Below are 14,328 nucleotides of genomic sequence, written 5' to 3'. Positions count from 1 at the left end.
GATTTTCCAAGTATCCTACTATAACTTCCTTCATAATGGATTCTAGCACGGTGTTAGGCTAAATGGCCTATGGTCTCCTGCTTTCTGTCACCTTCCTTTCCTGCATAGCGGTGTTATATTAGCTGCTTTCCAACCTACTGGGGCCCTGAAAGTAGTAGTTTTGAAATGGGCGCCGCACCTGCGCAAGGATATTTTGGCCCTGGAGGGAGTGCAGAGGAGGTTTACTAGGCTGATACCGGAGTTGAGGGGATTGAGCTATGAGGAGAGGCTGAATAAACTAGGCTTGTACTCGTTAGAGTTTAGAAGAATGAGGGGAGATCTCATTGAGACGTATAAGATGATGAATGGGATGGATAGGATAGAGGTGGAGAGACTCTTCCCGCTCAAAAAAGACAGTAGGACTAGGGGGCACAGCCTCAAGATAAAGGGGAGGCGGTTTAGAACGGAGTTGAGGAGGAACTTCTTCACTCAAAGGGTGGTGAATCTCTGGAATTCTCTGCCCGTTGAAGTGGTGGAGGCTGCCTCGCTAAATATTTTTAAGAAGCGGGTTGATGGGTTCTTGATAAGAGAGGGGAATTAAGGGTTATGGGGAGAGGGCGGGAAAGTGGAACTGAGCCACAACAGATCAGCCATGATCTTATTGAATGGCGGGGCAGGCTCGAAGGGCTAGATGGCCTACTCCTGCTCCTATTTCTTATGTTCTTATGTTCTTATGAAAGTATTGAAGGAATTTAGGAAGATTGTAACTACAATTCTGGCGGCGAGCGAGACGGGAGAATTGCTGCTTTAATATTGCGTCAACTCTGCCTCTACTTCTTTGTTTTCCATCATCAGTTCCCAAGACTCACTCTCCCGTGGACCAAAATGAACCGCGGTTACTCTTTTCCTGTTCAGTTATGTGTAGAAACTTGCATCATCTGTTTTGATATTATCAAAACTAGCTTTCTCAATACTTTGATTTCTGCCAGTTTTATTATCTTCTTAGTCACTCCTTGCTGCTTCTTAAAGTCTGCTTAAGCCTCTGACCTACTGTTAATCTCTGCAGATTTGTAAAGTGTTCCTTTCAATCTGATACTACCCATAACTTCCTTATTTAGTCATGCATCCTGTCAAAGATTCTTTCTCACTGAGATAAATCTTTGCTGAGAGTTATTAAACAGCTCCTTAAAAGTCTTTATATCTCGTGACTGACAATTTATCATTGGAGATTAAAAGTTTGTAGTTACTAAAGATTTTAATCCTGTGCTATTAATATTATTGACACCATCCAGGGCTGTAACCGATAGCAACAGGACCACCCTTCTGTAAAAATGTAATGGGCTGTAAAGAAGACCAGAGAAAATAAAACCTTTGCCGGAATTTTATGCTTCACCCACTACCCCCCCCCCCCCCCCCCCCCGGCACCCCCCCCCCCCCCCCCACCCCCACCCCCTCCCGCCCTCAGTGCCAGGGGGGTTCTGAGCCGAGGGGGTGGAGAGTGGCTGAAGAGGGGAGCATGAAATTGCAGGGAGGTAATTACGCCGAGGGAATCCCCTCCAGTTTCTTGCTGACCCCACTCACAGCGATTTATGTGCCGTGTACCTGGTGGATGGTATTCTCACGTGAGGTGATGGCATCCATGTCGATGATCTGGCATGTCTTACAGAGGTTGCTGTGGCAGGGTTGTGTGGTGTCGTGGTCACTGTTCTCCTGAAGGCTGCGTAGTTTGCTGTGGACAATGGTCCGTTTGAGGTTATAGAACATAGAAAAACTACAGCACAAACAGGCCCTTCGGCCCACAAGTTGCACTGATCACATCCCTCCTTACTAGGCCTACCTATAACCCTCAATCCTATTAAATCCCATGTACTCATCCTGAAGTCTCTTAAAAGACCCTATCGAATTTGCCTCCACCACCACTGACGGCAGCCGATTCTACTCACCCACCACCCTCCGAGTGAAAAACTTACCCCTGGAGTGGACAGGCCTTGGGAGGGAAAGCCACCCTTACTCCAACTGAAGTCTTTAAATGGTCAATTTATAGCTACCAAATGGCCATTTCCCCACACTGCTGTCAGACTTTTGAATGGACCCACCTCGCACTAAGTTGATCTTTCTCTGCACCCTAGCTACGGCTGTAACACTACATTCTACACTCTTTCCTTCTTGATGAACGGTATGCTTTTTCTGTATAGTGCGCAAGAAACAATACTTTTTGCTGTATACTAATAAATCAAATCAAATTGAATCACCCTACTAATCTTGGTGTCATCCGCAAACTTATTGTATGGGTTACAGACCAAAGAGTTATGTTGAAGGTAAAATAACTTGTTTGCATTCTGTTTGAATTATCCCAAAGCACATCACATTATCATGGAAATGGGATGTGGGGTCTTTTGTTTGATTTATGTATCTGTGCTCGCTAATAAAAGCAGGCAGCTCAGTTTGAGACTAAGGAGAAGGAATGGCTTGTAAAGACTACATCTCACTGAATTGAGCAAAAGGCGACAGTGCTCAGTTTGGCCCCCATTTCAAGCAGAGAAAGTACTGACATCACCATTTACTGTGTGAAAGGTGGGCAGCACTCTATCTCAGTTTGGATTTAGTGAGGGAAAGCAACTGGACGATTTGCCTAATTTGAAGCTAGAGACAGAAATCTACAGTGGTCCTCACAGAGTCTTGTGGCAAAAAGCAGCCAGCAATTAGCTTAGTGCAAAGGTAGTTGCTGAGGCATCCACAGTCATGAGGTCAGTAAACAGTGGAATGTTGTGTAGCGAAAAGCTCCTGGAAAGGCTCCCCATTGCATCTTAGCTCAGAGGAATAGGTGGAATATTATGAAGAATTAAAGTAAATTCTGGAAGGCTGTGGCATATACCTTTTGGGTTGGTTACAGGAAAAGTGAGTGAACCTGCAGGATTTTATTAGATAAGGGAAGTAAAAAAGCAGAATTGAGTTTATTGTACGAGTCTTTGTAAGCTATTGGGTTAATAATACTTATTTTGTTTAATTCTTGGGAAATTAGTGTTGATGTTACCAGTGATGTGCACATCCCAGTAAATAATCTTTTTGAAAAATCTACTAAAACAGAAGGTCACGGTAAACATTGCAATTTCTATTATTGGTTTCAGACTTGTCTCAGGAAGGAAAGAATGTGCATTTATATAATGCCGTTCAGAGCATCAGGACACACAAAGCACTGTAAAGCAAATGAAATACTTGTGAAATGTAACTGCGGTTGTGATGTAAAGTCAAAGGGTTTATTTCCCCTCTGAAACGGTTCTTCTTCTTGACCATCAAAGCTACACGAATCTTAATCCCTTTTTAAAAGTCTTCACCACGGAAGCAAACCCCATGGTATCAGCAGAGAAAGGAAAAGACAGAGAATGATCTAAACTGAATAGGTTTAATCTGATAAGAAATTTAAATATCACATACGCTTTTTAATGGAAGAGTTTCTCCAAGTTAACAAACTTAAACAAATTACACTGCAGTTGGTCCTAATCTGTACTTTTGTGCGCACGACTCTAAGTTGTGTTGCTCTGTCTGTATAGCGCGCAAGAAACAATACTTTTCATTGCACGCAAATACATATGACAATAATAAATCAAATCAAATCAAAATTCATTTCAAAAGGTTACGTTATATGGATGAGATAATAAAACAATTATGGCCTTATTTGTGATCACCAATTCAGACTGGCTTCAAACCGAATCTTTGGTTACATTGATGCGATGGAACATTCTAAATGAAAGGACGGTGGAGAAATCCTGAGCTTCCAGACGTTCACATTTTCTTTTGCATCGATGCATAACAAACAAAACGCCGAATCCATTCCTTTCCTGTTATTGCTAGGTGTTGGGACTGTATATTCAGACAGGCATCTGGTGGAGTTTTGCAGCAGACACCTGATTTCCCGCAGGAAAATATAAAAGCCTCTGCTGACCAGTCATTAAAAATAGGGCGGCACACTGGTTAGCACGGCTGCTTCACAACGCCAAGGACCCAGCTTCGATTCCTGGCTTGGGTTATTGTCTGTACAGAGTTTGCACATTCTCCCCATGTCTGCATGGGTTTCCTCCGGGTGCTCCAGTTTCCTCCCACAGTCTGAAAGACGTGCGGGTTAGGTGCATTGATCCAAACAGGCACTGGGGAATTTCACAGTAACTTCATTGCAGTGTTAATGTAAGCCTTACCTGTGGCCAATAAATAAACTTTAACTTTACAGCAAAAACACTTGTCAATGGCTTTCTTCCTCTCGCTCGAGTGATGTTAACTCAGTCAGCGCGAGCCTTTGGGTCATCATCTTTATCCAATGGATGATAGTTCTGGTTGTCCATGATGGGTTCATCATTCCTGTAGCTGCGACATTCCAAAACAGCTACTGGAATCAATGGAATCAGGACTAGAGGGCACAGCCTCAAGATAAGGCGGGGGGGCAGTTTAGAACGGAGTAGAATGGCGGGGCAGGCTCGAAGGGCTAGATGGCCTACTCCTGCTCCTATTTCTTATGTTCTTATGTTTAGTTCACAGTAGTAGCCTGTCATCATCATCTACACTGCCTTGTCTGTGGAAAGACATTATCCATCAATAGTGACACACTTTAGTAAAAGGTTAATAGTGAGGGAGGAATATAATGCTACAGCCTCACTTTGTAACTAAACAATCTGCAAATCCAAGGATTTGGTTAAACACATTTGTACAGAGTAGATCAAAAGATTTGATCAGTCTGCAGGTGCAGCAGGTGATCAAGAAGGTGAATGGGATGCTGCAACTGTACAGGGCACTGGTGAGGCCGTAGCTGGAGTACTGTGTGCAGTTTTGGTCGCCGCACTTGCGCAAGGATATTTTGGCCTTGGAGGGAGTGCAGAGGAGGTTCACTAGGCTGATACCGGAGATAAAGGGGTTGGACTATGAAGAGACTAACTAGACTGGGTCTGTACTCGTTGGAGTTTAGGAGGATGAGGGGGGATCTTATAGAGACGTATAAGATAATGAAGGTGATGGATAGAGTAGAGGTTGAGAGATTCTTCCTGCTCAGAAAGGACAGCAGGACTAGAGGGCACAGCCTCAAGATAAGGGCGGGGAGGTGCAGTTTAGAACGGAGTTGAGGAGGAACTTCTTCACTCAAAGGGTGGTGAATCTTTGGAATTCTCTGCCCGTTGAAGTGGTGGAGGCTACCTCACTAAGTATATTTAAGTCACAGGTAGATAGGTTTTTGACAGACAAGGGAATTAAGGGTTATGGGGAGAAAGTGGGAAAGTGGAACTGATCCACTTCAGATCAGCCATGATCTTATTGAATGGCGGGGCAGGCTCGAAGGGCTAGATGGCCTACTCCTGCTCCTATTTCTTATGTTCTTATGTTCTTAGATTTGAATTCTAAAATTAGTCTTGACCATCCTTAATAACACAAAGTGTTGCACAGTAAAACTAAGGGGAAAATGAGATGAGACTCGAGTGCATAGAGTCTTAAAGCATGGGGGAGGCCCCTTGCTCCATCCTCTTTCAGAGAGTTCGTCCCACTCCCCTTACACTTTCCCCATGCAACTGTCTCTCTTTCAAGTATTTATCCCTTTGGAAAGTTCATAGAATCATAGAATCTTTACAGTACAGAACAGGCCATTCAGCCCATCAAGGGTGATGTGAAGATGCTGGTGTCGGATTGGGATAGGCACAGTAAGAAGTCTCACAACACCAGGTTAAAGTCCAACAGGTTTATTTAGTAGCACAAAGATGTACATGTTAGGTTGATTAGCCATGCTAAATTGCTCCTTAGTGTCAGGGTAAATATGTGGGGTTACAGGGATAGGACCTGGCTGGGATTGTGGTCAGTGCAGAATCGATGGCCTCCTTCTGCACTGTAGGGATTTTATGACTCTGTGATTCTAAGTCTGCATTGACTCTGTAACAGAGTGTCTTACCCAGGCTCTCTCCCTGTCCCTAGCCCTGTAATCCTCCACATTTCCCATGGCTAATCCATCTAACCTCACACATCTGGACTGCGGGAGGAAACCAGAGCAACGGGAGGAAAACCCACGCAGACACGGAGGGAATGTGCAAACTCCACACAGACAGCCAGCCAAAGCCGGAATTGAATCCCGGTCCCTGGCGCTGTGAGGCAGCAGTGCTAACCGCTGTGCCATCCTGACCTACATATGGCTCCAGACCCACAGCAATTTGCCCTCAGAAACAGCCTGGAAAACCAATCACTTCAAAGGAAATTAGGGATGGAGCCCCTTGTCAGTGGGACCACACACACAAGGGAGATTGGAAATGGCTCAACATTCATCAGTGCAATAGGTTAATGAAACTGAAAGCAAGTAGTGAGGGTGACCTGGCCAGCCCCAGGCAGAGGAGGGTTGCTGATTATAAAGACAAACAGGGAATGCTGGAAGCACCCAGGAAGCTGGAGACTGTCTGCAACATTGGCCACAATCTTCCGGACTCTCTGCCAGTGAGCTATTAACTCACTTTCTCTCTCCCCAGATACTGCCTGACCTGCATTTTCTGTTTCACATCAAGATTTCCTCCGTGTTATCATCAATTAATTAATTGGTAATTATTATCAATAAGAATTATTTATTTATTAGTGTCGTAAGTAGGTTTACATTAACACTGCAATGAAGTTACTGTGAAAATCCCCACACTCCAGCGACTGTTCGGGGAGAATTTAGCACAGCCGATCCACCAAACCTACACATCTTTGCACTGTGGGAGGAAACCGGAGCCACCCAGAGGAAACCCACGCAGACATGGAGAGAACGTGCAGACTCCACACAGGCAGTGACCCGAGCCGGGAATTGAACCCGGGTCCCTGGATCTGGAGCAGTGATAAACACTGTGCCACTGTTATTATAATTATAGAATGGATCTAGGCAGTGACGGCACAGACCTCCAGAGCAGATGGTGAGGAGAAGTCCCAAAACCTCCACCCACTCACACAGTCCTCTCCTTCCCCTCTCCACTATCCCAATCCCTCCCACCCCCCTACTGTCACTTGGGATCAAACTTCTTGGAGAACGTAATCTTGGAATTAGCTGTAATAAGACAAACAGAACCCCAAAAATCGAGCACTAGTGTTAGGCATTGTTTCTGGTGTCAGAGTCTATTGCCTCTCATTAACCACAAGCTCAAGTCCGAGGGTTAGATTTCCTCACGAATGGTTCGGTCTGCAAATCCCATCTGGATTAAGTGTAACTGCTGAGGTCTGGTGTCCATGAAGCTGCGTAGGTCTGTCTTTGGAAATCCATTCCGCTGATATTCCTGAAACATGAAGCCAAGCGTCAGCCAGTGAGATCTTTGTATCAACGTTTACGGACAAAACCTGTCCAGAACGGTGACAGTCGCTCAGAGGCTGAACTCCTGAAAATTCCCTCGACAATCAGGGTGAGGGTTTCCAGTTCATGTAGAGAGATCGGAGAGACTGGGATCGATCCTCTTCGAGAGAAACGTTAAGGTGGAAATGAATGGAGAACCATGCAACTTCTTGTTGGAGTGAATATGAATTTGCTGGATTCCGGGGAAGTGCCGGAAGATTGGAAAACGGCTAATGTTACGCCGCTGTTTAAAAAAGGTAGCAGGCAAAAGGCAGGGAATTATAGGCCGGTTAGTTTAACGTCAGTAGTTGGAAAAATGCTAGAAACCGTCATCAAAGAAATAGCAAGGCATCTAGAAAAGAATGGTTTGATCAAGTAGACGCAGCACGGATTCGTTAAGGGGAAGTTGTGTCTGATGAATTTATTGGAATTCTATGAGGATGTGACTAGTGCGGTGGACGGAGGGGAACTGGTGCATGTGGTGTTTTTAGATTTCCAAAAGGCGTTTGATAAGGTGCCTCACAAAAGGTTGCTACAGAAGGTTAGGGTGCACAGAGTTGGGGGTAAGGTGTTAGCGTGGATAGAGGATTGGTTGTCTAATCGGAAGCAGAGAGTTGGTATCAATGGGTACTATTCTGGTTGGCGGTTGGTGACTAGTGGAGTGCCACAGGGATTGGTGCTGGGGCCTCAGCTATTTACCATTTATATAGATGATCTGGAGGAGGGGGCTGAGTGTAGGGTGACGAAATTTGCTGATGACACGAAGATGAGTGGAAAAGCAAATTGTGCGGAGGGTGTGGAAAGTCTGCAGAGGGATCTGGATAGGCTGAGCGAGTGGGCGAGGACCTGACAGATGGAGTACAATGTTAGCAAGTGTGAAGTTATCCACTTTGGCAGAAATAATAGTAGGAGGGATTATTATTTAAAAGGTGAAAAGCTGCAGCATGCTACAGTGCAGAGGGACCTCGGGGTCCTTGTGCACGAGTCGCGAAAACCCAGTCTGCAAGTGCAGCAGGTGATCAAGAAGGCGAATGGGATGCTGGCCTTTATAGCGAGGGGGATAGAATATAAAAGCAGGGAGGTCTTGCTGCAACTGTACAGGGTACTAGTAAGGCCGCAGCTGGAGTACTGTGTGCAGTTTTGGTCACCGCACTTGCGGAAGGATATATTGGCCTTGGAGGGAGTGCAGAGGAGGTTCACTAGGCTGATACCGGAGAGAAAGGGGTTGGACTATGAAGAGAGACTAAATAGACTGGGTCTGTACTCGTTGGAGTTTAGAAGGTTGAGGGGGGATCTTATAGAGACGTATAAGATAATGAAGGGGATGAATAGGGTAGAGGTAGAGAGATTCTTCCCACTTAGAAAGGATAGCAGGACTAGAGGGCACAGCCTCAAGATAAGGGGGAACCAGTTTAGATCAGAGTTGAGGAGGAACTTCTTCACTCAAAGGGTGGCGAATCTCTGGAATTCTCTGCCCGTTGAAATAGTGGAGGCTACCTCGCTAAATATATTTAAGTCACGGGTAGATAGGTTTCTGATAGACAGGGGAATTAAGGGTTATGGGGAGAAAGTGGGAAAGTGGAACTGATCCACTTCAGATCAGCCATGATCTTATTGAATGGTGGGGCAGGCTCGAAGGGCTAGATGGCCTACTCCTGCTCCTATTTCTTATGTTCTCATGAAGGTGTTTCGGGAGGGCAGTACGCAGACAGCACAGGTTTCAAATGATTGGTTAAAGAACTAGGGGCAACGTAAAGGGACAATTTCTGATATAGGAAACCATTGTGATCTGGAGTGAGCTGCCAGGACAGGCAGTGGAATTGGAATCAATACTAATTTTAGAAAGGGATTTTTGAACATCCGGAGACTCTGTTTACTGTTGTTTCACTATAAGGGGGATAAGTTAATGGGGTCTCACAATATTCATTCAACATCATTTCTCCTGAGTCCCCGTTGACACCAATTTGGAGCAGCCCTGCTCCCCACTACCCCACCCCCCCACCCCCAATCCATCCCCACCCACCCCCTCACCCACACTCACTAACACTCCCCTCCACCCACCCACCCACCAACATCCCTCCAACCACCCCACCCACCCCCCACCTCCATGTTCCAGCCTCTCTCCTTCCCCAACCTCCAAGTTACAGCAAGTCACAGACTGGGAATCCTGCGGAGAGTAACTCACCTCCTGACTCCCCAAAGCCTCCAAAGCGTACTGGAGGACATGCCCCTGTCTACATCAAAGGGAATGAAGTGAAAATGATCGAAGGCTTCAGGATTCTAGGTGTCCAGATCCCCCACAACCTGTCCTAGTCTCTCCACATCAATGCTTTAGTTAAGAAAGCCCACCAATGTCTCTACTTTCTCAGGAGGCTAAGGAAATTTGGCATGTCAGCCACAACTCTCACCAACTTTTACAGATGTACCAGTATATGAGGAGAAGCTGAATAAATTAGGCTTGTACTCGTTAGAGTTTAGAAGAATGAGGGGAGATCTCATTGAGACGTATAAGATGATGAATGGGATGGATAGGATAGAGGTGAAGAGACTCTTCCCGCTCAGAAAGGATAGTAGGACTAGGGGGCACAGCCTCAAGATAAAGGGGGGGCGGTTTAGAACGGAGTTGAGGAGGAACTTCTTCACTCAAAGGGTGGTGAATCTCTGGAATTCTCTGCCCGTTGAAGTGGTGGAGGCTACCTCGCTAAATATTTTTAAGACGCGGGTTGATGGGTTTTTGATAAGAGAGGGGATTAAGGGTTATGGGGAGAGGGCGGGAATGTGGAACTGAGCCACGACAGATCAGCCATGATCTTATTGAATGGCGAGGCAGGCTCGAAGGGCTAGTTGGCCTACTCCTGCTCCTATTTCTTATGTTCTTATGTTCTTATAGAATGTATTCTTTCTGGTTGTATCACAGCTTGGTATGGGCTCCTGCTCTGACCAAGACCGCAAGGAAGTACAAAAGGTCCTGAATGTAGCCCAATCCATCACGCAAACCAGCCTCCCATCCATTGACTCTGTCTATACTTCCCGCTGCCTTGGCAAAGCAGCCAGCATAATTAAGACCCCACACAGCCCGACATTCCCTCTTCCACCTTCTTCCATCGGGAAGAAGATACAAATGTCTGAGGTCACGTACCAACTGACTCAAGAACAGCTTCTTCCCTGCTGCTGTCAGACTTTTGAATGGACCTACCTTGCATTAAGTTGATCTTTCTCCACACCCAAGCTATGACTGTAACACTACATTCTGCCCTGTCTCCTTTCATTCTCTATGAACAGTATACTTTGTCTGTATAGTGCACAAGAAACAATACTTTTCACCAAATGTTAATACATGTGAAAATAATAAATGAAATCAAATTAAATCACCATCTACAAGGCACAGGAGTGTGATAGAATACTTCCCACTGGCCTGGATGGGTGCAGCTCCAACAACACCTAAGAAGGTCAGCACCATCCAGGACAGAGCAGCCAACTCGATTGGCACCTTATCGACCACCTTCAACATTCACTCCATCCACAGTGGCAGTAATGTGTAAAATCTACAAGATGCACTGCAGCAACTCCCTAACTGGCTCAATCCACAGTAACTCCTAAACCTGTGACCTCTCCTGTCTGAAGGGCAAGGGTAACAGATGGATGGGAACACCTCCTCCTGCAAGTTCCTCTCCAGCTCATGCACCATCTTGACTTGAAACCATGCTGCCATTCCTTCATCGTTAGAGGGCAAAAAATCCGCAACTCCCCCCATAACATCAGTGTGGGCCTGCCTACACCACATGGCTTGCAACAGTGAAAGAAAGCAGTCCATCACCACCTTCTCAACCAACATGGGACAAAGAGGAAGGGCTGGTTGTTAAGGTTAGATCTGATCCAATTGAGATGGGTAATAAATAATAGCTTTGCCACTGGTACCCATGACATTCAAAAAAGTTAAAACCATAAAATTCTCTTGCACAAAAATCTATTGTCACAAACCATCAGCTAATCTGTTTTTAGTTTAAATTTTGCTTACCTTAATTGTTTCATAAGTGTCAGTAATCAGGGCAATAAAGAGACTCAGAACCATGTAGATGAAGAGGCTGATGAAGGAGTACAGGTAGATTCTGCTGAAGAGCCAGAGCAAGTTATTTTTCTCTTGTAGGTCCGCAAATGTTGCAAACATGTCATCGCCATTGACCAGAGAGAAAAGACATTCAGCAACAGCACTTAATTTTTCAAACTGAAAGAATGAAGAATATAACAAATAGAATTATAGAATCCCCACAGTGCAGAGGGAGACAATTCGGCCCATCGAGTCTGTACCATCTCTCAGAGTATCCCACCCAGACCCTTTTCCTGCAACCCCATGTATTTACCCCACTAATCCACCTAACCTACACATCTTGGGACACTAAGAGGCACAGCCAATCCATGACACAGTGGCACAGTGGTTAGCACTGCTGCTTCACAGCGCCAGGAACCCTGGATTTGATTCCCGACTTGGGTTACTGTCCGTGCGGAGTTTCATGTTCTCCCTGTGTCTGCGCGGGTTTCCTCCGGGTGCTCCGGTTTCCTCCCACAGCCTGAGAGGCATCGTGGTTAGGTGCACTGACCATGCTAAATTCTCCCTCAGTGTACCCAAACGGGCGCAGAGTGTGGCGACTGGGGGATTTTCACAGTAACTTCATTGCAGTGTTAATGCAAGACTACTTGTGACACATCTTTGGACGGTGGGAGGAAACCCACACAGACAAGGGGAGAACATGCAGACTCCGCACAGCTGGGAATCGAACCGGGGACCCTGGCACTGTGAGGCAGCTCAGCACCATCCAGGACAGAGCAGCCAACTCGATTGGCACCCTTTCGACCACCTTCAACATTCACTCCATCCACAGTGGCAGTAATGTGTAAAATCTACAAGATGCACTGCAGCAACTCCCTAACTGGCTCAATCCACTGTAACTCCCAAACCTGTGACCTCTCCTGTCTGAAGGGCAAGGGTAACAGATGGATGGGAACACCACCATTCCTGGAACCATTCTGGTAAACCTCCTTGCCACCCTCTCAAAGACCCCGACATCCTTTCCAAAGTTCAGTGACCAGCCCTGGACCCAAGACCAGACCACAGCTTCATAAATAATTTCCCTGAATCTGTTCTCAATCCCACTACAGCTGCGAGATTCCATAAACCGGAAAATAATTTTTTCCTAATGTGTCCATTAGCCCAGTTGCTTCTCGACTCCAGCCCTCGCTTCCTATAACACTGAATAGAATGGAATAGTATGGAAGGAGGCCATTCAGCCCATTACATGTGTCTTTGTAAGAGGTTATGGAATACACTCCTCCCACTCTTTCTCACAACCCTGCAAGTATTTCCCCTTCAACCTCCAAAGATGATTTTTGAATCTGCTGCCACCCTCCTTTCAGGCAACACATTTCAGATCACAACAACTGGCCATGTAAAAAGAGATTTTACCCAACTTCTCCGCCGATACCTCAAATCTGCGTCCTCTCCCTATTGAACCTACTGCCTGTGTGAGTCATTCTCCCTATTTCATGGAACCCTACAGTGCAAAAGGAGGCCCTCCAGCCCATTGAGTCTGCACCGACCACAATCCCACCTAGCCCCGTCCCTGTAATCACAGGTATTTAGTCATGATTTTGAACACCTCGATTGAATCTCTCTTCTTTGCTTTGAGGAGGAACCATCTCTATTCTCTCCCCTCGAGCAAGTGGTCCAGTAGCAAAACAAGCTGTTGCTTCGTCAATGCGCTGTGACGAGGAAACGAAAGCAGGTCATTCTGGAAATAAGTAGCAAATCTCTCAGCCTCTGAGAGGGAATAATAGCAGGGCAGGTTAGAGACTCACCTTTGAGTGATACGGCCCCAGTACGATCCAGCCACAGAACATGTAGCCCAGGTAGATCATACCAGCACAGCAACAGAAGCGTAACACTTTTGGAAAAGCTCCTCGCATTGTTAAAATGAGCACCTGTGAAAAGGTAGAACAGCGACAGACTGAGGATTCCTTCTGGTTCCAGCTGGAAACGCAGGGTTGAGGTTCCGCCAGTTACACTGCCGAGATTTTCCATCAGCTGAAACAGCGTAAACAATTGGGGAATTTTACACGGGAGTGAGTTCTGTCCATGAGTCACATTCCTGTTTACTACAACTTGTCCCACCGGCTTCAGGACACAATTCCCTGGATTGGATCCTAACCCACCACACCCCCCGGATTATCGTTTAAGGATTCCACTGAATGCATTTGTTGGGAAAGAGGTTTCACGTTACACTCGTTACCTGCAGCATACACACACAAGAAGAGACTTTTTAGACATTTTTCATGTATATAAAAACATTAAAATTATTAAGGAATTGACTGGTGTACATCTATATCAATGATTCCCAATTGTTTATTAGTCATAATAAGATCAAGGGGCAATGCTCCGAAAGCTCGTGCTACCAAATAAACCTGTTGGACTCTAACCTGGTGTTGTGAGACTCCTCACTGTGCCCACCCCAGTCCAACGCCGGCATCTCCACATCATGTCTATATGTCATGACACACCTCTATACTATCAAAAATTCTAAAGCTTGACTCCATTCAGGACAAAGCAGTCCACTTGATTGGCATCCCATCTACAAACATTCACTCCCTCCATCACTGATGCTCAGTGGCAGCCCTATGCACCATCTACAAGATGCACTGAAGGAACTCACCAAGGTTCCTTAGGCAGCACCTCCCAAACCCACAGTCACTGCCATCTAGAAGGACAAGGGCAGCGGATACCTGGAAACGCCACCACCTGGAAGCTCCCATTCAAGCCACTCACCATCCTGATTGGAAATACATTTCCATTCCTTCATTGTCACTGGGTCAAAATCCTGGAACTCTCTCGCTCACCGCACTGCGGATGTACCCACACTTCAGGGACTGCAGCGGTTCAAGGAGGGTAATTAGGGATGGGTTATAAATATAGTCCGCGATGCCCACATCCCGTAAAATGATTATTTGAAGAAATCAAGAGGCATGGGGAGAAAGCGGGAATA

The 14,328-nt window shown here is 46.0% G+C and overlaps 1 protein-coding gene across 1 annotated transcript in view; it reads right to left on the bottom strand.

Moving 5' to 3' along the window:
* Positions 1 to 6,808: 6,808 nt before the first annotated feature.
* Positions 6,809 to 14,328, bottom strand: part of LOC145347562 (mucolipin-2-like) — a 53,286-nt gene continuing 45,766 nt past the window's right edge. The window contains exons 11-13 of the mRNA XM_080195096.1: positions 13,148 to 13,270; positions 11,313 to 11,519; positions 6,809 to 7,241 (exon numbers count right to left, since the gene is read on the bottom strand). Of these exons, the coding sequence (XP_080051222.1) occupies positions 7,122 to 7,241; positions 11,313 to 11,519; positions 13,148 to 13,270 (450 nt within the window). The 3' untranslated portion in view covers positions 6,809 to 7,121. The remainder of the gene's footprint in view (positions 7,242 to 11,312; positions 11,520 to 13,147; positions 13,271 to 14,328) is intronic.

This window comes from Carcharhinus amblyrhynchos, chromosome 9, assembly GCF_965287045.1.
Source record: "Carcharhinus amblyrhynchos chromosome 9, sCarAmb.v2.hapA, whole genome shotgun sequence".
Lineage (NCBI taxonomy): Eukaryota > Metazoa > Chordata > Chondrichthyes > Carcharhiniformes > Carcharhinidae > Carcharhinus > Carcharhinus amblyrhynchos.
Note: the sequence above shows the minus strand (reverse complement) of the source record. Positions and strands in the feature narration are given on the sequence as shown.